General features: G+C 45.7%; 1 protein-coding gene across 1 annotated transcript; it reads right to left on the reverse strand.

Annotated features, from left to right (window-relative positions):
* Positions 1-16,846, reverse strand: LOC106592647 (enoyl-CoA delta isomerase 1, mitochondrial). The gene is made up of 7 exons (XM_045715933.1): positions 16,687-16,846; positions 12,682-12,807; positions 8,545-8,672; positions 7,596-7,742; positions 6,352-6,473; positions 6,004-6,182; positions 1-1,669 (listed from the first exon to the last, which is right to left on the reverse strand). Exons 1-7 carry the CDS (start codon positions 16,727-16,729, stop codon positions 1,503-1,505), a joined length of 912 nt encoding a protein of 303 aa, XP_045571889.1. The 5' UTR covers positions 16,730-16,846; the 3' UTR covers positions 1-1,502.
* Positions 16,847-18,720: the final 1,874 nt, after the last annotated feature.

Here is an 18,720-nt window from a genome sequence, read left to right on the forward strand (position 1 = left end):
GAAGGTATTTTAAAGATGTTTACTTGCAAACCAACAGTAGAGGAAAAGATCATACGAAAACAAACATTATGTTCACAGATAAAGGCAAGATGACATACTGTACAATCACCTACATCGTAACAGCGCTCTGTGTTTCAGTCTAAACAGTCAAACATTGTGGCAGGGGAAATAAGGCCGGGGGTGTCTTCATTAGGATCCAAACGGGCCAGAATGTATATGAATATGACAGTGTAGCGTCTCAACTGGCACCCTATTCCCTATATAGTGCACTACTTTTGACCAGGGCCTATAAGGGTAGTGCACAATATAGGGAATTAGGGTGCTACTTGGGATGTAACCAGTGGGTGTCTCTCAATAAGTGAAAGGAGACAAGCAGAGGGAGCCAGACTATTGAGACTCACCCCCAGGTTACTTTCACATGTTTGCCTGGGCATCAGAAGACATCCTCTTAAAGGATGGCTGCGTTCCAATAATCTCTCCTTAACTCCTGAAGGGTGCACTCGTTCCCCACAAAAATGTCCTTTCAAATCCGTGAAGGGAAGAGAACAAGTTCACACAGCAGAAAGGAGAGATAATTGTGACGTAGCCCCCTATTCCCGATACAGTGCACTACTTTTGACCAGGGCCCTAAAGGGGACCGGGGAGCCGTTAGAAGCCCTAAAGGGGACCGGGGAGCCGTTAGAAGCCCTAAAGGGGACCGGGGAGCCGTTAGAAGCCCTAAAGGGGACCGGGGAGCCGTTAGAAGACCTAAAGGGGACCGGGGAGCCGTTAGAAGCCCTAAAGGGGACCGGGGAGCCGTTAGAAGACCTAAAGGGGACCGGGGAGCCGTTAGAAGCCCTAAAGGGGACCGGGGAGCCGTTAGAAGCCCTAAAGGGGACCGGGGAGCCGTTAGAAGACCTAAAGGGGACCGGGGAGCCGTTAGAAGCCCTAAAGGGGACCGGGGAGCCGTTAGAAGCCCTAAAGGGGACCGGGGAGCCGTTAGAAGCCCTAAAGGGGACCGGGGAGCCGTTAGAAGCCCTAAAGGGGACCGGGGAGCCGTTAGAAGCCCTAAAGGGGACCGGGGAGCCGTTAGAAGCCCTAAAGGGGACCGGGGAGCCGTTAGAAGACCTAAAGGGGACCGGGGAGCCGTTAGAAGACCTAAAGGGGACCGGGGAGCCGTTAGAAGCCCTAAAGGGGACCGGGGAGCCGTTAGAAGCCCTAAAGGGGACCGGGGAGCCGTTAGAAGCCCTAAAGGGGACCGGGGAGCCGTTAGAAGCCCTAAAGGGGACCGGGGAGCCGTTAGAAGCCCTAAAGGGGACCGGGGAGCCGTTAGAAGCCCTAAAGGGGACCGGGGAGCCGTTAGAAGCCCTAAAGGGGACCGGGGAGCCGTTAGAAGCCCTAAAGGGGACCGGGGAGCCGTTAGAAGCCCTAAAGGGGACCGGGGAGCCGTTAGAAGACCTAAAGGGGACCGGGGAGCCGTTAGAAGCCCTAAAGGGGACCGGGGGAGCCGTTCGGGCCCCAGACTAGGCCTTTCTACTCTTGAGCATCTCCAGGTACATGCGGAGGGACCTCTGGATGGAGTCTTTAGTGATGAAGCTCACAAAGTTGGTGATGTCAGCTTCCCTGTTGGACAGCAGCTTGTCAATGGTCTGTTTCCGCATCATGGACTTGGTGATCTGTCTGGCATGGTCTAGAGGGAGAGGAGAGGTGTTATATATAATATATACACAGATATAACACACTGATCTATCTGTCTGGCATGGTCTAGAGGGAGAGGAGAGGTGTTATATATAATATATACACACAGATATAACACACTGATCTATCTGTCTGGCATGGTCTAGAGGGAGAGGAGAGGTGTTATATATAATATATACACACTGATCTATCTGTCTGGCATGGTCTAGAGGGAGAGGAGAGGTGTTATATATAATATATACACAGATATAACACACTGATCTATCTGTCTGGCATGGTCTAGAGGGAGAGGAGAGGTGTTATATATAATATATACACACAGATATAACACACTGATCTATCTGTCTGGCATGGTCTAGAGGGAGAGGAGAGGTGTTATATATAATATATACACACACAGATATAACACACTGATCTATCTGTCTGGCATGGTCTAGAGGGGAGAGGAGAGGTGTTATATATATATATATACACACTGATCTATCTGTCTGGCATGGTCTAGAGGGAGAGGAGAGGTGTTATATATAATATATACACAGATATAACACACTGATCTATCTGTCTGGCATGGTCTAGAGGGAGAGGAGAGGTGTTATATATAATATATACACACTGATCTATCTGTCTGGCATGGTCTAGAGGGAGAGGAGAGGTGTTATATATAATATATACACACAGATATAACACACTGATCTATCTGTCTGGCATGGTCTAGAGGGAGAGGAGAGGTGTTATATATAATATATACACACAGATATAACACACTGATCTATCTGTCTGGCATGGTCTAGAGGGAGAGGAGAGGTGTTATATATAATATATACACACAGATATAACACACTGATCTATCTGTCTGGCATGGTCTAGAGGGGAGAGGAGAGGTGTTATATATAATATATACACACTGATCTATCTGTCTGGCATGGTCTAGAGGGAGAGGAGAGGTGTTATATATAATATATACACACAGATATAACACACTGATCTATCTGTCTGGCATGGTCTAGAGGGAGAGGAGAGGTGTTATATATAATATATACACACAGATATAACACACTGATCTATCTGTCTGGCATGGTCTAGAGGGAGAGGAGAGGTGTTATATATAATATATACACACAGATATAACACACTGATCTATCTGTCTGGCATGGTCTAGAGGGAGAGGAGAGGTGTTATATATAATATATACACACACAGATATAACACACTGATCTATCTGTCTGGCAGGGTCTAGAGGGAGAGGTGTATAGTTTAGTGTTTATATACAGTACCAGTCAACAGTTTGGACACCTACTCATTCAAGTGTTTCTCATTATTTTTACTAGAGCGGCTACTTTGAAGAATCGAAAGCTCTGACGAAGGCCGTGAGGCCAATACATATAGCTTATTAAATAGCAGTGACGCCAGCCAGAGCAGTGACGCCAGCCAGAGCAGTGACGCCAGCCAGAGCAGTGACGCCAGCTAGAGCAGTGTGCAGGTTTCTTATTTTTCTTACTTCTAAATAATCTAAAATATATCTTGACTGCTTTAACACTTTTTTTGTTACTACATGATTCCATATGTTATTTCATAGTTTTGATGTCTTCACTATTATTCTACAATGTAGAAAATAGTAAAAATAAACACTCTGGAATGAGGAGGCGTGTCCAAACTTTTGACTGGTACTGTATATAGGATAATGTATACATGTCAGCGTATATACAGGATAATGTATACATGTCAGTGTATATACAGGATAACATACTGGTTAGTGTATATATAGGATAATGTATACATGTCAGCGTATATACACAGGATAACATACTGGTTAGTGTATATATAGGATAATGTATACATGTCAGCGTATATACACAGGATAACATATTGGTTAGTGTATATATATATTTATTTATTTATTTTATTTTTTTTATGATGCAAGGTGATTTGTAGACAGTCAGTCGTTTTGGTGCTCTCGAACACAACTAGTAGAGAAAAAATTTATGAAATGTATGCATTCACTACTGTAAGTCGCTCTGGATAAGAGCGTCTGCTAAATGACTCAAATGTAAATGTAAATGTAAATGTAAATGTATACATGTCAGCGTATATACACAGGATAACATATTGGTTAGTGTATATATAGGATAATGTATAGGTTTGTGGATCCAGTCAGAGAGATGGTGACTGATGTTCATGTCTGTCTGGCCTGGTCTGGGGGCAGGAGAGAGATGTCTAGGATGATAAACTATAAAGTATATAGTGAGAGAGTGTTCTGACCCGGTACAGCCAGTGTGAGGGAGAGTGTTCTGACCCGGTACAGCCAGTGTGAGAGAGAGTGTTCTGACCCGGTACAGCCAGTGTGAGAGAGAGTGTTCTGACCCGGTACAGCCAGTGTGAGGGAGAGTGTTCTGACCCGGTACAGCCAGTGTGAGAGAGAGTGTTCTGACCCGGTACAGCCAGTGTGAGAGAGAGTATTCTGACCCGGTACAGCCAGTGTGAGGGAGAGTGTTCTGACCCGGTACAGCCAGTGTGAGAGAGAGTGTTCTGACCCGGTACAGCCAGTGTGAGAGAGAGTGTTCTGACCCGGTACAGTGTCGTGGACGAATCAGAATTAGTTGGGTAGCATAGATAATTAAGATGTTTTATTAGTATAATATGCTTATTTGAGGTACTTGTCATTAGAAAGTGTCCATTGGACTCTGGTGTCTTTTCAGTTGCACGTCTACCTTAGCTGGGGCTCAGACACTTGGGGCCCAGAGAGGGGAGAGGTCAGACTTGTCGTCATGGGAATGTGTCTTTACCTATTTCTTAAACCATGTGAAGGGATGGCGTGATTAATGGGGAACCAATGACTTGTCTCCACAATGTCTGTGAGCAAGTCACACCCTCCTTTTCTTTATTGTGGGGAGGACTATGGCAGTAAATGGACCCTTGTATGTCCTCTCTTAGATCTCGCACTTATCCTGTGATAATATATGACCAAGAGGCTCACTCCCCAGTGAGCCTGTCCAGGAGTGGGGTCAAGAGGGGGTTTGCTTGAGATGGGAGTATCTAGAGTTGACAATTGATATACGCCATTGGATGAAATAGTTCTGTTCAATACCGTACCAGGGAGGGACAGTTCTAAGGAGACCAGATACTGGGCTATACCATTAATCCTGTTGACATAGCAGTTACTGTCTGATGTGTTTTATTGATATCTGTCATACAAAACGTAAACCTTTGAGAACTGTTACTAAGTATCTGTGGTTTGTCAATGTACGTTGAAGGGGGTATCGTTGCTATAAAAGATCCCTGTAGCCATTCTGCAATCACCTTCCTGGTTCATTCGAGAGAATGCATTAGTGGGGTCAAGAACTTTTGCAAATGTATCTTAAGTATTAAAGATGTAGTTTAACTCGAACTGGTGTGTTTGTAACTCCTCATTTGGTAATGCGGAAATTAGCCACCACAACAGCCAGTGTGAGAGAGTATTCTGACCCGGTACAGCCAGTGTGAGAGAGTATTCTGACCTGGTACAGCCAGTGTGAGAGAGAGAGTATTCTGACCTGGTACAGCCAGTGTGAGAGAGAGTGTTCTGACCTGGTACAGCCAGTGTGAGAGAGAGTGTTCTGACCTGGTACAGCCAGTGTGAGGGAGAGAGTATTCTGACCTGGTACAGCCAGTGTGAGAGAGAGAGTATTCTGACCTGGTACAGCCAGTGTGTGAGAGAGAGTATTCTGACCCGGTACAGCCAGTGTGAGAGAGAGTATTCTGACCCGGTACAGCCAGTGTGAGAGAGAGTATTCTGACCCGGTACAGCCAGTGTGAGAGAGAGAGTATTCTGACCTGGTACAGCCAGTGTGAGGGAGAGTGTTCTGACCTGGTACAGCCAGTGTGAGAGAGAGAGTATTCTGACCCGGTACAGCCAGTGTGAGAGAGAGTATTCTGACCCGGTACAGCCAGTGTGAGAGAGTATTCTGACCCGGTACAGCCAGTGTGAGAGAGAGTGTTCTGACCCGGTACAGCCAGTGTGAGAGAGAGTGTATTCTGACCCGGTACAGCCAGTGTGAGAGAGAGAGTATTCTGACCCGGTACAGCCAGTGTGAGAGAGAGTATTCTGACCCGGTACAGCCAGTGTGAGGGAGAGTGTTCTGACCTGGTACAGCCAGTGTGAGGGAGAGTATTCTGACCCGGTACAGCCAGTGTGAGAGAGAGAGTATTCTGACCCGGTACAGCCAGTGTGAGGGAGAGTGTTCTGACCTGGTACAGCCAGTGTGAGGGAGAGTGTTCTGACCCGGTACAGCCAGTGTGAGGGAGAGTGTTCTGACCCGGTACAGCCAGTGTGAGGGAGAGTGTTCTGACCTGGTACAGCCAGCCACTTGGACATGGTGTCCTGTGCAGTGGAGAGGACCTGGTCCTCAGGTACTAACTGGTCCACCAGGCCGATCTTCAGGGCATCAGGAGCGCTGTACAACAGACCCAGCTCCAACGACAGCTCTGCTGCCCGGTTACCAACTGTGTTCACCAGCGTGTCCTTAAACCTGGACCACAACATGACCACAACATGAACAACCACATTCAACATGACCACATTCAGCACCTCACACACACACACACACACTACAGTGACCATGAAGCATCACAACCACAACCCTGAGCAGATTCAACACATCAACACTCAGTGTGTATTAGTGTGTGTATATGTCTCACCAGAAGGGCGCTACGATGCCGAGCTGAGTCTCGTTGAGTCCGATGCTGTAGCGAGGGTTATCAGCCATGATCCTATAGTCACATCCAATAGACATGAGACAACCACCTGCTGGACTAGAACCCTATAGACAGAGAGACAGAGGTGGCTATCAGCCATGATCCTATAGTCACATCCAATAGACTAGAACCCTATAGACAGAGAGACAGAGGTGGCTATCAGCCATGATCCTATAGTCACATCCAATAGACTAGAACCCTATAGACAGAGAGACAGAGGTGGCTATCAGCCATGATCCTATAGTCACATCCAATAGACTAGAACCCTATAGACAGAGAGACAGAGGTGGCTATCAGCCATGATCCTATAGTCACATCCAATAGACTAGAACCCTATAGACAGAGGTGGCTATCAGCCATGATCCTATAGTCACATCCAATAGACTAGAACCCTATAGACAGAGAGACAGAGGTGGCTATCAGCCATGATCCTATAGTCACATCCAATAGACTAGAACCCTATAGACAGAGAGACAGAGGTGGTTATCAGCCATGATCCTATAGTCACATCCAATAGACTAGAACCCTATAGACAGAGAGACAGAGGTGGCTATCAGCCATGATCCTATAGTCACATCCAATAGACTAGAACCCTATAGACAGAGAGACAGAGGTGGCTATCAGCCATGATCCTATAGTCACATCCAATAGACTAGAACCCTATAGACAGAGAGACAGAGGTGGCTATCAGCCATGATCCTATAGTCACATCCAATAGACTAGAACCCTATAGGACAGAGAGACAGAGGTGGCTATCAGCCATGATCCTATAGTCACATCCAATAGACTAGAACCCTATAGGACAGAGAGACAGAGGTGGCTATCAGCCATGATCCTATAGTCACATCCAATAGACTAGAACCCTATAGACAGAGAGACAGAGGTGGCTATTAGCCATGATCCTATAGTCACATCCAATAGACTAGAACCCTATAGGACAGAGAGACAGAGGTGGCTATCAGCCATGATCCTATAGTCACATCCAATAGACTAGAACCCTATAGACAGAGGTGGCTATCAGCCATGATCCTATAGTCACATCCAATAGACTAGAACCCTATAGACAGAGAGACAGAGGTGGCTATCAGCCATGATCCTATAGTCACATCCAATAGACTAGAACCATATATATATAAACACATGAGACAGACAGACAGACACAGAGAGGACAGGGTGTGCTGACTCACGTTGATGGCAGCTATGGTTGCCATGTTGGATCCGTAGAGTTTGAGCCACATCTCCTGAACAGCCTTCCAGAACTCTCCACAGCGCTCCGGACTTTTCCCATACATTTCCATGATGTCTAGCCCTGCAGAGAACACCTTGGAGAGGGACTGGGACACCAGGCACACACACAGGGAGAGTTATGATGTCTAGCCCTGCAGAGAACACCTTGGAGAGGGACTGGGACACCAAACACACACACAGGGAGAGTTATGATGTCTAGCCCTGCAGAGAACACCTTGGAGAGGGACTGGGACACCAAACACACACACAGGGAGAGTTATGATGTCTAGCCCTGCAGAGAACACCTTGGAGAGGGACTGGGACACCAAACACACACACAGGGAGAGTTATGATGTCTAGCCCTGCAGAGAACACCTTGGAGAGGGACTGGGACACCAAACACACACACAGGGAGAGTTATGATGTCTAGCCCTGCAGAGAACACCTTGGAGAGGGACTGGGACACCAAACACACACACAGGGAGAGTTATGATGTCTAGCCCTGCAGAGAACACCTTGGAGAGGGACTGGGACACCAAACACACACACAGGGAGAGTTATGATGTCTAGCCCTGCAGAGAACACCTTGGAGAGGGACTGGGACACCAAACACACACACAGGGAGAGTTATGATGTCTAGCCCTGCAGAGAACACCTTGGAGAGGGTCTGGGACACCAGGCACACACACAGGGAGAGTTATGATGTCTAGCCCTGCAGAGAACACCTTGGAGAGGGACTGGGACACCAAACACACACACAGGGAGAGTTATGATGTCTAGCCCTGCAGAGAACACCTTGGAGAGGGTCTGGGACACCAGGCACACACAGATATAGAAACACACACACAGGGAGAGTTATAGTATGCATCATGGTTTTGTGACAGGACGTGTGTGTGTGTGTGTACTGACCGAGGTGATGATCAGACCTCTACAACTCCTATCCATCTCTAGTTTCTCCAGATTGATACACAACTCAGTGAGGAAGTCCAGACTCAGACTGTTGACAGGGGGACTCTGCATCCTCAACACTGCTACACCTAGAGAGGGAGGAGGAGGGGGAGATGCAGGGGAGGGAGAGATAGAGGGATGAGAGGGGGAGGAGACAACAAATGGCAGCCTAATCCCTGTGGCGCAAACCCTAACTCGTCATCCAGGTCTGGCCCGGTAGGCCGTCATTGTAAATAAGAATTTGTTCTTAAAACTGACTTAGTCAAATAAAGGTTGAATAAATAATAAATAAATAGGGCTCTGGTTAAAATAGTACACTATTTGTAATTTTTTTTGCCTGATTCCATTTTGTTTTTCCAGGTTACTGTTTTCCCAATTTTGTTCAGGTTTTTACTCTCAAAATGACATTTGTTTGACAGAAGAAAAACAACACAATTGGAAGTCCACAACAATGCTTAAACCACATCAGGAGACCATTTATGAGGTCTGGGGAAAATCTAAGACATTTAGATTTTGTGGGTGTAGTTACAACAATATCAGTTCAGTGATTTCCTAAATTCCACACCTCTGGACTTCCAGGTCGGTTAAATCAAAACCATGAAGTACCTGTGGTCTCCAGGACCAGGGCCGTCTACCCTGATGTAAACAGTACCTGTAGTCTCCAGGACCAGGGCCGTCTACCCTGATGTAAACAGTACCTGTAGTCTCCAGGACCAGGGCTGTCTACCCTGATGTAAACAGCACCTGAGACCTCCAGGACCAGGGCTGTCTACCCTGATGTAAACAGTACCTGTAGTCTCCAGGACCAGGGCTGCCTACCCTGATGTTAACAGTACCTGTAGTCTCCAGGACCAGGGCTGTCTACCCTGATGTAAACAGTACCTGTAGTCTCCAGGACCAGGGCCGTCTACCCTGATATAAACAGTACCTGTGGCCTCCAGGACCAGGCCCGTCTACCCTGATGTAAACAGTACCTGTAGTCTCCAGGACCAGGGCTATCTACCCTGATGTAAACAGTACCTGTAGTCTCCAGGACCAGGGCCGTCTACCCTGATGTAAACAGTACCTGTAGTCTCCAGGACCAGGGCCGTCTACCCTGATGTAAACAGTACCTGTGGCCTCCAGGACCAGGGCCATCTACCCTGATGTAAACAGTACCTGTGGTCTCCAGGACCAGGCCCGTCTACCCTGATGTAAACAGTACCTGTAGCCTCCAGGACCAGGGCCGTCTACCCTGATGTAAACAGTACCTGTAGCCTCCAGGACCAGGGCTGTCTACCCTGATGTAAACAGTACCTGTAGTCTCCAGGACCAGGGCCGTCTACCCTGATGTAAACAGTACCTGTAGTCTCCAGGACCAGGGCCGTCTACCCTGATGTAAACAGTACCTGTGGCCTCCAGGACCAGGGCTGTCTACCCTGATGTAAACAGTACCTGTAGTCTCCAGGACCAGGGCCGTCTACCCTGATGTAAACAGTACCTGTAGCCTCCAGGACCAGGGCTGTCTACCCTGATGTAAACAGTACCTGTAGCCTCCAGGACCAGGGCTGTCTACCCTGATGTAAACAGTACCTGTAGCCTCCAGGACCAGGGCTGTCTACCCTGATGTAAACAGTACCTGTAGCCTCCAGGACCAGGGCTGTCTACCCTGATGTAAACAGCACCTGAGACCTCCAGGACCAGGGCTGTCTACCCTGATGTAAACAGTACCTGTAGCCTCCAGGACCAGGGCTGTCTACCCTGATGTAAACAGTACCTGTAGCCTCCAGGACCAGGGCTGTCTACCCTGATGTAAACAGCACCTGAGACCTCCAGGACCAGGGCTGTCTACCCTGATGTAAACAGTACCTGTAGTCTCCAGGACCAGGGCTGCCTACCCTGATGTTAACAGTACCTGTAGTCTCCAGGACCAGGGCTGTCTACCCTGATGTAAACAGTACCTGTGGTCTCCAGGACCAGGGCTGTCTACCCTGATGTAAACAGTACCTGTAGTCTCCAGGACCAGGGCTGTCTACCCTGATGTTAACAGTACCTGTAGTCTCCAGGACCAGGGCTGTCTACCCTGATGTTAACAGTACCTGTAGTCTCCAGGACCAGGGCCATCTACCCTGATGTAAACAGTACCTGTAGTCTCCAGGACCAGGGCTGTCTACCCTGATGTAAACAGTACCTGTGGTCTCCAGGACCAGGGCTGTGTACCCTGATGTTAACAGTACCTGTAGCCTCCAGGACCAGGGCCGTCTACCCTGATGTAAACAGTACCTGTAGTCTCCAGGACCAGGGCTGTCTACCCTGATGTAAACAGTACCTGTAGCCTCCAGGACCAGGGCCGTCTACCCTGATGTAAACAGTACCTGTAGCCTCCAGGACCAGGGCTGTCTACCCTGATGTTAACAGTACCTGTAGTCTCCAGGACCAGGGCCATCTACCCTGATGTAAACAGTACCTGTAGTCTCCAGGACCAGGGCTGTCTACCCTGATGTAAACAGTACCTGTGGTCTCCAGGACCAGGGCTGTGTACCCTGATGTAAACAGCACCTGTAGCCTCCAGGACCAGGGCTGTCTACCCTGATGTAAACAGTACCTGTAGCCTCCAGGACCAGGGCTGTCTACCCTGATGTAAACAGTACCTGTAGCCTCCAGGACCAGGGCTGTGTACCCTGATGTAAACAGTACCTGTAGTCTCCAGGACCAGGGCTGTCTACCCTGATGTAAACAGTACCTGTAGCCTCCAGGACCAGGGCCGTCTACCCTGATGTAAACAGTACCTGTAGTCTCCAGGACCAGGGCTGTCTACCCTGATGTAAACAGTACCTGTGGTCTCCAGGACCAGGGCTGTGTACCCTGATGTAAACAGTACCTGTAGTCTCCAGGACCAGGGCTGTGTACCCTGATGTTAACAGTACCTGTAGTCTCCAGGACCAGGGCTGTCTACCCTGATGAAAACAGTACCTGTGGCCTCCAGGACCAGGGCTGTCTACCCTGATGTAAACAGTACCTGTAGCCTCCAGGACCAGGGCTGTCTACCCTGATGTTAACAGTACCTGTAGTCTCCAGGACCAGGGCCGTCTACCCTGATGTTAACAGTACCTGTGGTCTCCAGGACCAGGGCTGTCTACCCTGATGTTAACAGTACCTGTAGTCTCCAGGACCAGGGCTGTCTACCCTGATGTTAACAGTACCTGTAGTCTCCAGGACCAGGGCTGTCTACCCTGATGTAAACAGTACCTGTGGTCTCCAGGACCAGGGCTGTGTACCCTGATGTAAACAGCACCTGTAGCCTCCAGGACCAGGGCTGTCTACCCTGATGTAAACAGTACCTGTAGTCTCCAGGACCAGGGCCGTCTACCCTGATGTAAACAGTACCTGTAGTCTCCAGGACCAGGGCCGTCTACCCTGATGTAAACAGTACCTGTAGTCTCCAGGACCAGGGCCGTCTACCCTGATGTAAACAGTACCTGTAGTCTCCAGGACCAGGGCCATCTACCCTGATGTAAACAGTACCTGTAGTCTCCAGGACCAGGGCTGTCTACCCTGATGTTAACAGTACCTGTAGTCTCCAGGACCAGGGCCGTCTACCCTGATGTAAACAGTACCTGTAGCCTCCAGGACCAGGGCCGTCTACCCTGATGTAAACAGTACCTGTGGTCTCCAGGACCAGGGCCGTCTACCCTGATGTTAACAGTACCTGTAGTCTCCAGGACCAGGGCCGTCTACCCTGATGTAAACAGTACCTGTAGTCTCCAGGACCAGGGCCGTCTACCCTGATGTAAACAGTACCTGTAGCCTCCAGGACCAGGGCTGTCTACCCTGATGTAAACAGTACCTGTGGTCTCCAGGACCAGGGCCGTGTACCCTGATGTAAACAGCACCTGTAGCCTCCAGGACCAGGGCTGTGTACCCTGATGTAAACAGTACCTGTAGCCTCCAGGACCAGGGCTGTCTACCCTGATATAAACAGTACCTGTAGCCTCCAGGACCAGGGCCGTGTACCCTGATGTAAACAGTACCTGTAGCCTCCAGGACCAGGGCTGTCTACCCTGATGTAGGGGTCAGGGTGCCATTTGGGACAGGTAAAGAAGCTGTGCATGGGTTTACCTGTACTGCTGTCCAGATCCACCTTGATCTTAGGTGAGGTAGAGTTGTTCCTCTGCTGCAGAGAGAAGCACGGCGACACACACTCTCTCCCATGTCTACTGTGGATGGACAACTGGGACAACACGCCTGCCAAAGAACAGCAAAATATAACAACAAATTAACTTAATAATAATATAACAATATACCGTGTGTTATAGGGAAATAATGCCAACTCTAGAATGCCCTTTAAGCCAATCAGAAAGAAGTATTCAAAAACGCCATGGTATAAAACAATAAACAAAATAACACACACCATCATGTTTACTGTGTATAGACAGCGATTAACCGAATTTTCGGTTATTTTTCGGCTTTTAAAAAAACAGAAATTGTCCGACGTCTGTTCAATTATTAGAATTCCATTTTCATTCTGTCATTGCACTGCAGTTTCTCTAGAAATCCGATCATGCCCAAACTGTGCGATGTAGTAGGGACTTGTAGTTTCCAACATGCCAAGAAAAAAGTGATAACTACAATGACCATAATCCATTGCGCAACTACTTGTCCTGTCTGTTTCTTTTATGCCTGCTACATAAGAGAGAAGAATGCATGATCAAGAGGGGAAACAGAAGTTGCTTGGCGACATAATGGTATTCAGCAGTCATAAAAGTATGCCTTATTTACTTTGAAGAACTACTAAATAGTGATTTTGTCAGGCAGCAGCTCTATAGAGATGAGATGATGACTTGGAATGAGATAATAAAGTCATCCAATTAAACTAATGTAATATACACAACAACTGAAATATTCTATTAAAGTAAAGTGAATAAGTGATAGTTAATAAGTGATAAGCAGTAATGAATGAACAGTCACTAGCATCATGGGACTTTTATTAAATCGCTTTATTCTGTGTTACAGCATTCAACCCACATAATGCATATGATGTTATAATTATTTAAAAAAATTTAAATGTACTATTGAACCTGAAAATAGTGATTCTTTATTTTAATTATATATATCTCTCATCGAACTCAAACCGAACTCAAAAAGCACTAGTCGCTCAGCACTAGTCAGGAGACAAAACAGCCACCTTCTGCAAATCATCAGACCATCTTAATTGTAATCCGAGGGCTGATATTAATACTATGCTGCCAGTCTCTCGGCTAAGAGTTGAGGAGAGACTGACTGCATCACTTCTTTTTATAAGAAAGATTAATGTGTTGAAAATCCCAAATTGTTTGCGTAGTCAACTTACACACAGCTCTGACACACACACACTTATCACACCAGACATGCCACCAGGGGTCTTTTCATTGTTCCTAAATCCTGAACAAATTCAAGAAAACATACAGTATTAACTTCCATCTCATATTGTTCAAATGAACAGCAAACCTGGTTTCAAAAAACAGATAAAGCAACACCTCACAGCACAACGCCTCTCCCCTATTGGACCTAGATAGTTTGTGTGTATGCATTGATATGTAGGCTACGTGTGCCTTTTTAAATGATTATTTAGTTCTGTCCTTGAGCTGTTCTTGTCTAATGATGTCCTGTATTATGTCATTCTGTATTATGTTTCATGTTCTGTGTGGACCTCAGGAAGAGTAGCTGCTGCTTTTGCAACAGCTAATGGGGATCCTAATAAAATTTTAAAAACTTTGTATGACCTGCAGGTGTATTCTGGGGGAAGAGGAGTCAGGAACCTTCTCTCTTCAGAACAAAAGGAAAGTTGCTCCAACAGCATAAAGGACAATTAAACACAGTTTGTGAACAACGTTTGTCCGATAAACTTGTTTTCAGGGGCAGAACTCTTTCCGTTTGGAGTAAAGGGTTTCCGTTGGAAAAGGTTTCGGAATAACGATTCCCCCCCTGATAGTTGACATTGTCACTGAAACGATGTGACCCTGTATTATAAGACCATGGCTGTGTCTGAAATGGAACCTTATTCACTATGTACAGTGAGCTCCAAAAGTATTGGGACAGTGACATGTTGTTCTGGCTCTGTACTCCAGCACATTGGATTTTAAATGATACAATGACTATGAGGTTAAAGTGCAGTATTTGGTCCCATATTCATAGCATGCAATGATTATATCCAGCTTGTGACTACAAATTGGTTGGATGCATTTGCTGTTTGTTTTGGTTGTGTTTCAGATTATTTGGTGACCAATAGAAATGGTAAATAATATATTGAGCCATTTTGGAGTCACTTTTATTGTAAATAAAAATAGATTGTTTCTGAACACTTCTACATTAATGTGGATGTTACCATGATAATGATGAATGAATCGTGAATAAATTACAAGTGAGAAAGTTAGACACAAATAGCACAACCCCAAGACGTGCGCTCACCATTACAATAACAGGATAGGTTAGCATTTTATATCATACCACCAAGACATGCTAACCTCTCACCATTACAATAACAGGATAGGTTAGCATTTTATATCATACCAACAAGACATGCTAACCTCTCACCATTACAATAACAGGATAGGTTAGCATTTTATATCATACCACCAAGACATGCTAACCTCTCACCATTACAATAACAGGATAGGTTAGCATTTTATATCATACCACCAAGACATGCTAACCTCTCACCATTACAATAACAGGATAGGTTAGCATTTTATATCATACCAACAAGACATGCTAACCTCTCACCATTACAATAACAGGGGAGGTTAGCATTTTATATCATAACCCCAAGACATGCTCTCACCATTACAATAACAGGATAGGTTAGCATTTTATATCATACCACCAAGACATGCTAACCTCTCACCATTACAATAACAGGATAGGTTAGCATTTTATATCATACCACCAAGACGTGCTCTCACCATTACAATAACAGGATAGGTTAGCATTTTATATCATACCCCCAAGACATGCTCTCACCATTACAATAACAGGATAGGTTAGCATTTTATATCATACCCCCAAGACATGCTAACCTCTCACCATTACAATAACAGGATAGGTTAGCATTTTATATCATACCACCAAGACATGCTAACCTCTCACCATTACAATAACAGGATAGGTTAGCATTTTATATCATACCACCAAGACATGCTAACCTCTCACCATTACAACAGGATAGGTTAGCATTTTATATCATACCAACAAGACATGCTAACTTCTCACCATTACAATAACAGGGGAGGTTAGCATTTTATATCATAACCCCAAGACATGCTCTCACCATTACAATAACAGGATAGGTTAGCATTTTATATCATACACCCAAGACGTGCTCTCACCATTACAATAACAGGATAGGTTAGCATTTTATATCATACCCCCAAGACATGCTAACCTCTCACCATTACAATAACAGGATAGGTTAGCATTTTATATCATACCACCAAGACATGCTAACCTCTCACCATTACAACAGGATAGGTTAGCATTTTATATCATACCAACAAGACATGCTAACTTCTCACCATTACAATAACAGGGGAGGTTAGCATTTTATATCATAACCCCAAGACATGCTCTCACCATTACAATAACAGGATAGGTTAGCATTTTATATCATACACCCAAGACATGCTCTCACCATTACAATAACAGGGGAGGTTAGCATTTTATATCATAACCCCAAGACATGCTCTCACCATTACAATAACAGGATAGGTTATCATTTATGGGGGGGTATGATATGTGTGATTCTGTAATCATGTTAGATATACTCTTATATGACAACAACTCGCTACGATATATTACCTAGTTGATATAGTTAACTACTTGATAGTTCCTAGATAGCCCACGCAAACTGACATAATGTGACATTACGCGACATAAGGACAGACACAAGCGTTCTGTGAACTTTGCTCTAGTTTCTGAAAGTTTTGACCAGCGAAGGGGAGGCTAGCTAGCTAGCTAGGTAACTACTTAGCCATGCAATCTAACCACTGATATTCTTGTTTGTTCTCGAAATGGGCCGTCAAAACTCATGAGAAATAGCTATTAAACTCTTCCTGCTGTTCTTACTCAATGTCAGGTAAGTTCACATACCTGAAAACCCGAATTTAGCGGAATTTCTCAACACATTAGCCATCTCGACTCGTCAAGTTGACACAAGCAGTGATCACACACTGCGGCTGGGCTGCTCTGCCTTGGAGGAGGAAACTACAGCCGCGCCGCCAACATATCACTACTGGCATCTGATTGGATCTGAACGCCGTGACTGTAGGTGCATTGTGGGTGTGGAAAACGTGACTCCTCCTATCAGACTGCCGGACTATCAACCACACTGGGGAAGCTCGTTTAACAAGGCCCGGTGCCCAGGGTGTGGAGTTTCATTTTTTAAACAAATTCCATTGTTCTTTAAAAAATCTTTACCAAACCGGGGCATCAGACAATGCAAAACGAACTCACCCACTGACAAAGTGGGGGTTGCTTGACAGGGATTGGTTACAGGTTACTTCGAGGGTCAAGGACTGATGACTTGAGGTTGTATGTTTTACAGTCAGTCGTCTTACATAGTTAGATACTAATGTATGTTTTACTATTGGTTAAACTCTCGTACCTCATCAGAACCCCAAATATAAGCTTGTTATACTCAAATGTTTGTAAACAAAGTAAATGTAAACAAACACTGTATATATATATATATCCTAAAATCATAGTTAAAACTCTAATTTTGATATCATGGATGGTCAGTCCTTGCATACATGCATACATAGCTCTCTATACTGTTACACTTTGAATTTATTAAGAGTGGTTACATTTCTCCAGGCCCATCCCTCAGCTTTTTACTAAAACACAGGTGGGGTGCCCGTTTAGTTGTTGTTTCAATTAAGGATTGCAGCTTTAAAGGGGAGATATACAATGAAACCAACCGTGAAAGTATATTGTAGTGAATTCGGTGGGTAGCCCCAACCAAGACTAGAACCCAGGTTTAACAACTGTCAAGTCAACACCTTAACTGTTACGCCAAGTTCAGGATCAAGGCTAAAGGTTATGGTGAGCAGTGGTGGAATCTTCCTCTTAACGGACCATAAACCTAATCAATCGATCAGATGACTCTATCCCTGTTCCTCTGTAGCAGAGGTCCTCCCAGTCTATCAATCAATCAATCAATCAATCAATCAATCAATCAATCAATCAACCGATGGATCAGATGCCTCTATCTCCATGTTTCTCTGTAAAAGAGGTCCTCCCAGTCCAGAGCTGCTGCTCTGACGCCATCTGGTGGCATAAAGTGGTATAGGGAATTCATTAAAGTGGCGTTTGGATTGAAACTAGGGCACTATGTAGGGAATTCATTGAAGTGGCATTTGGGTTGAAACTAGGGCACTATGTAGGGAATTCATTAAAGTGGCATTTGGGTTGAAACTAGGGCACTATGTAGGGAATTCATTAAAGTGGCATTTGGGATGGAACTAGGGCACTATGTAGGGAATTCATTAAAGTGGCGTTTGGGATGGAACTAGGGCACTATGTAGGGAATTCATTAAAGTGGCGTTTGGGATGGAACTAGGGCACTATGTAGGGAATTCATTAGGGTTGTATTTGGGTTGGAACTAGGGCACTATGTGGGGAATTCATTAGGGTTGGATCTAGGGCAATATATAGGGAATTCACTAGGGGGTATTTGCCTTGATGACAGCTTTGCACAGTCAAGTGCAGTCGCGAAAACCATCAAGCGCCACAGGAAAAGAAGACCCAGAGTTACCTCTGCTGTAGAGGATAAGTTTATTAGAGTTAACTGCACCTCAGACTGCAGCGCAAATAAATGCTTCACAGAGTTCAAGTAACAGACACATCTCAACATCAACTGTTCAGAGGAGCCTGCGTGAATCAGGCCTTCATGGTCAAATTGTTGCAAAAAAAAACATACTAAAGGACACCAATAAGAAGAAGAGACTTGCTTGGGCCAAGAAACATGACCAATGGACATTAGACCGGTGAAAAGCTGTCCTTTGGTCTGATGAGTCCAAATTTGAGATTTTTGGTTCCAAACGCCGAGTCTTTGTGAGACGCAGAGTAGGTGAACGGATGATCTCCGCATGTGTGGTTCCCACCGTGAAGCATGGAGGAGGAGGT

This window comes from Salmo salar, chromosome ssa03 (genome assembly GCF_905237065.1).
Source record: "Salmo salar chromosome ssa03, Ssal_v3.1, whole genome shotgun sequence".
Classification (NCBI taxonomy): domain Eukaryota; kingdom Metazoa; phylum Chordata; class Actinopteri; order Salmoniformes; family Salmonidae; genus Salmo; species Salmo salar.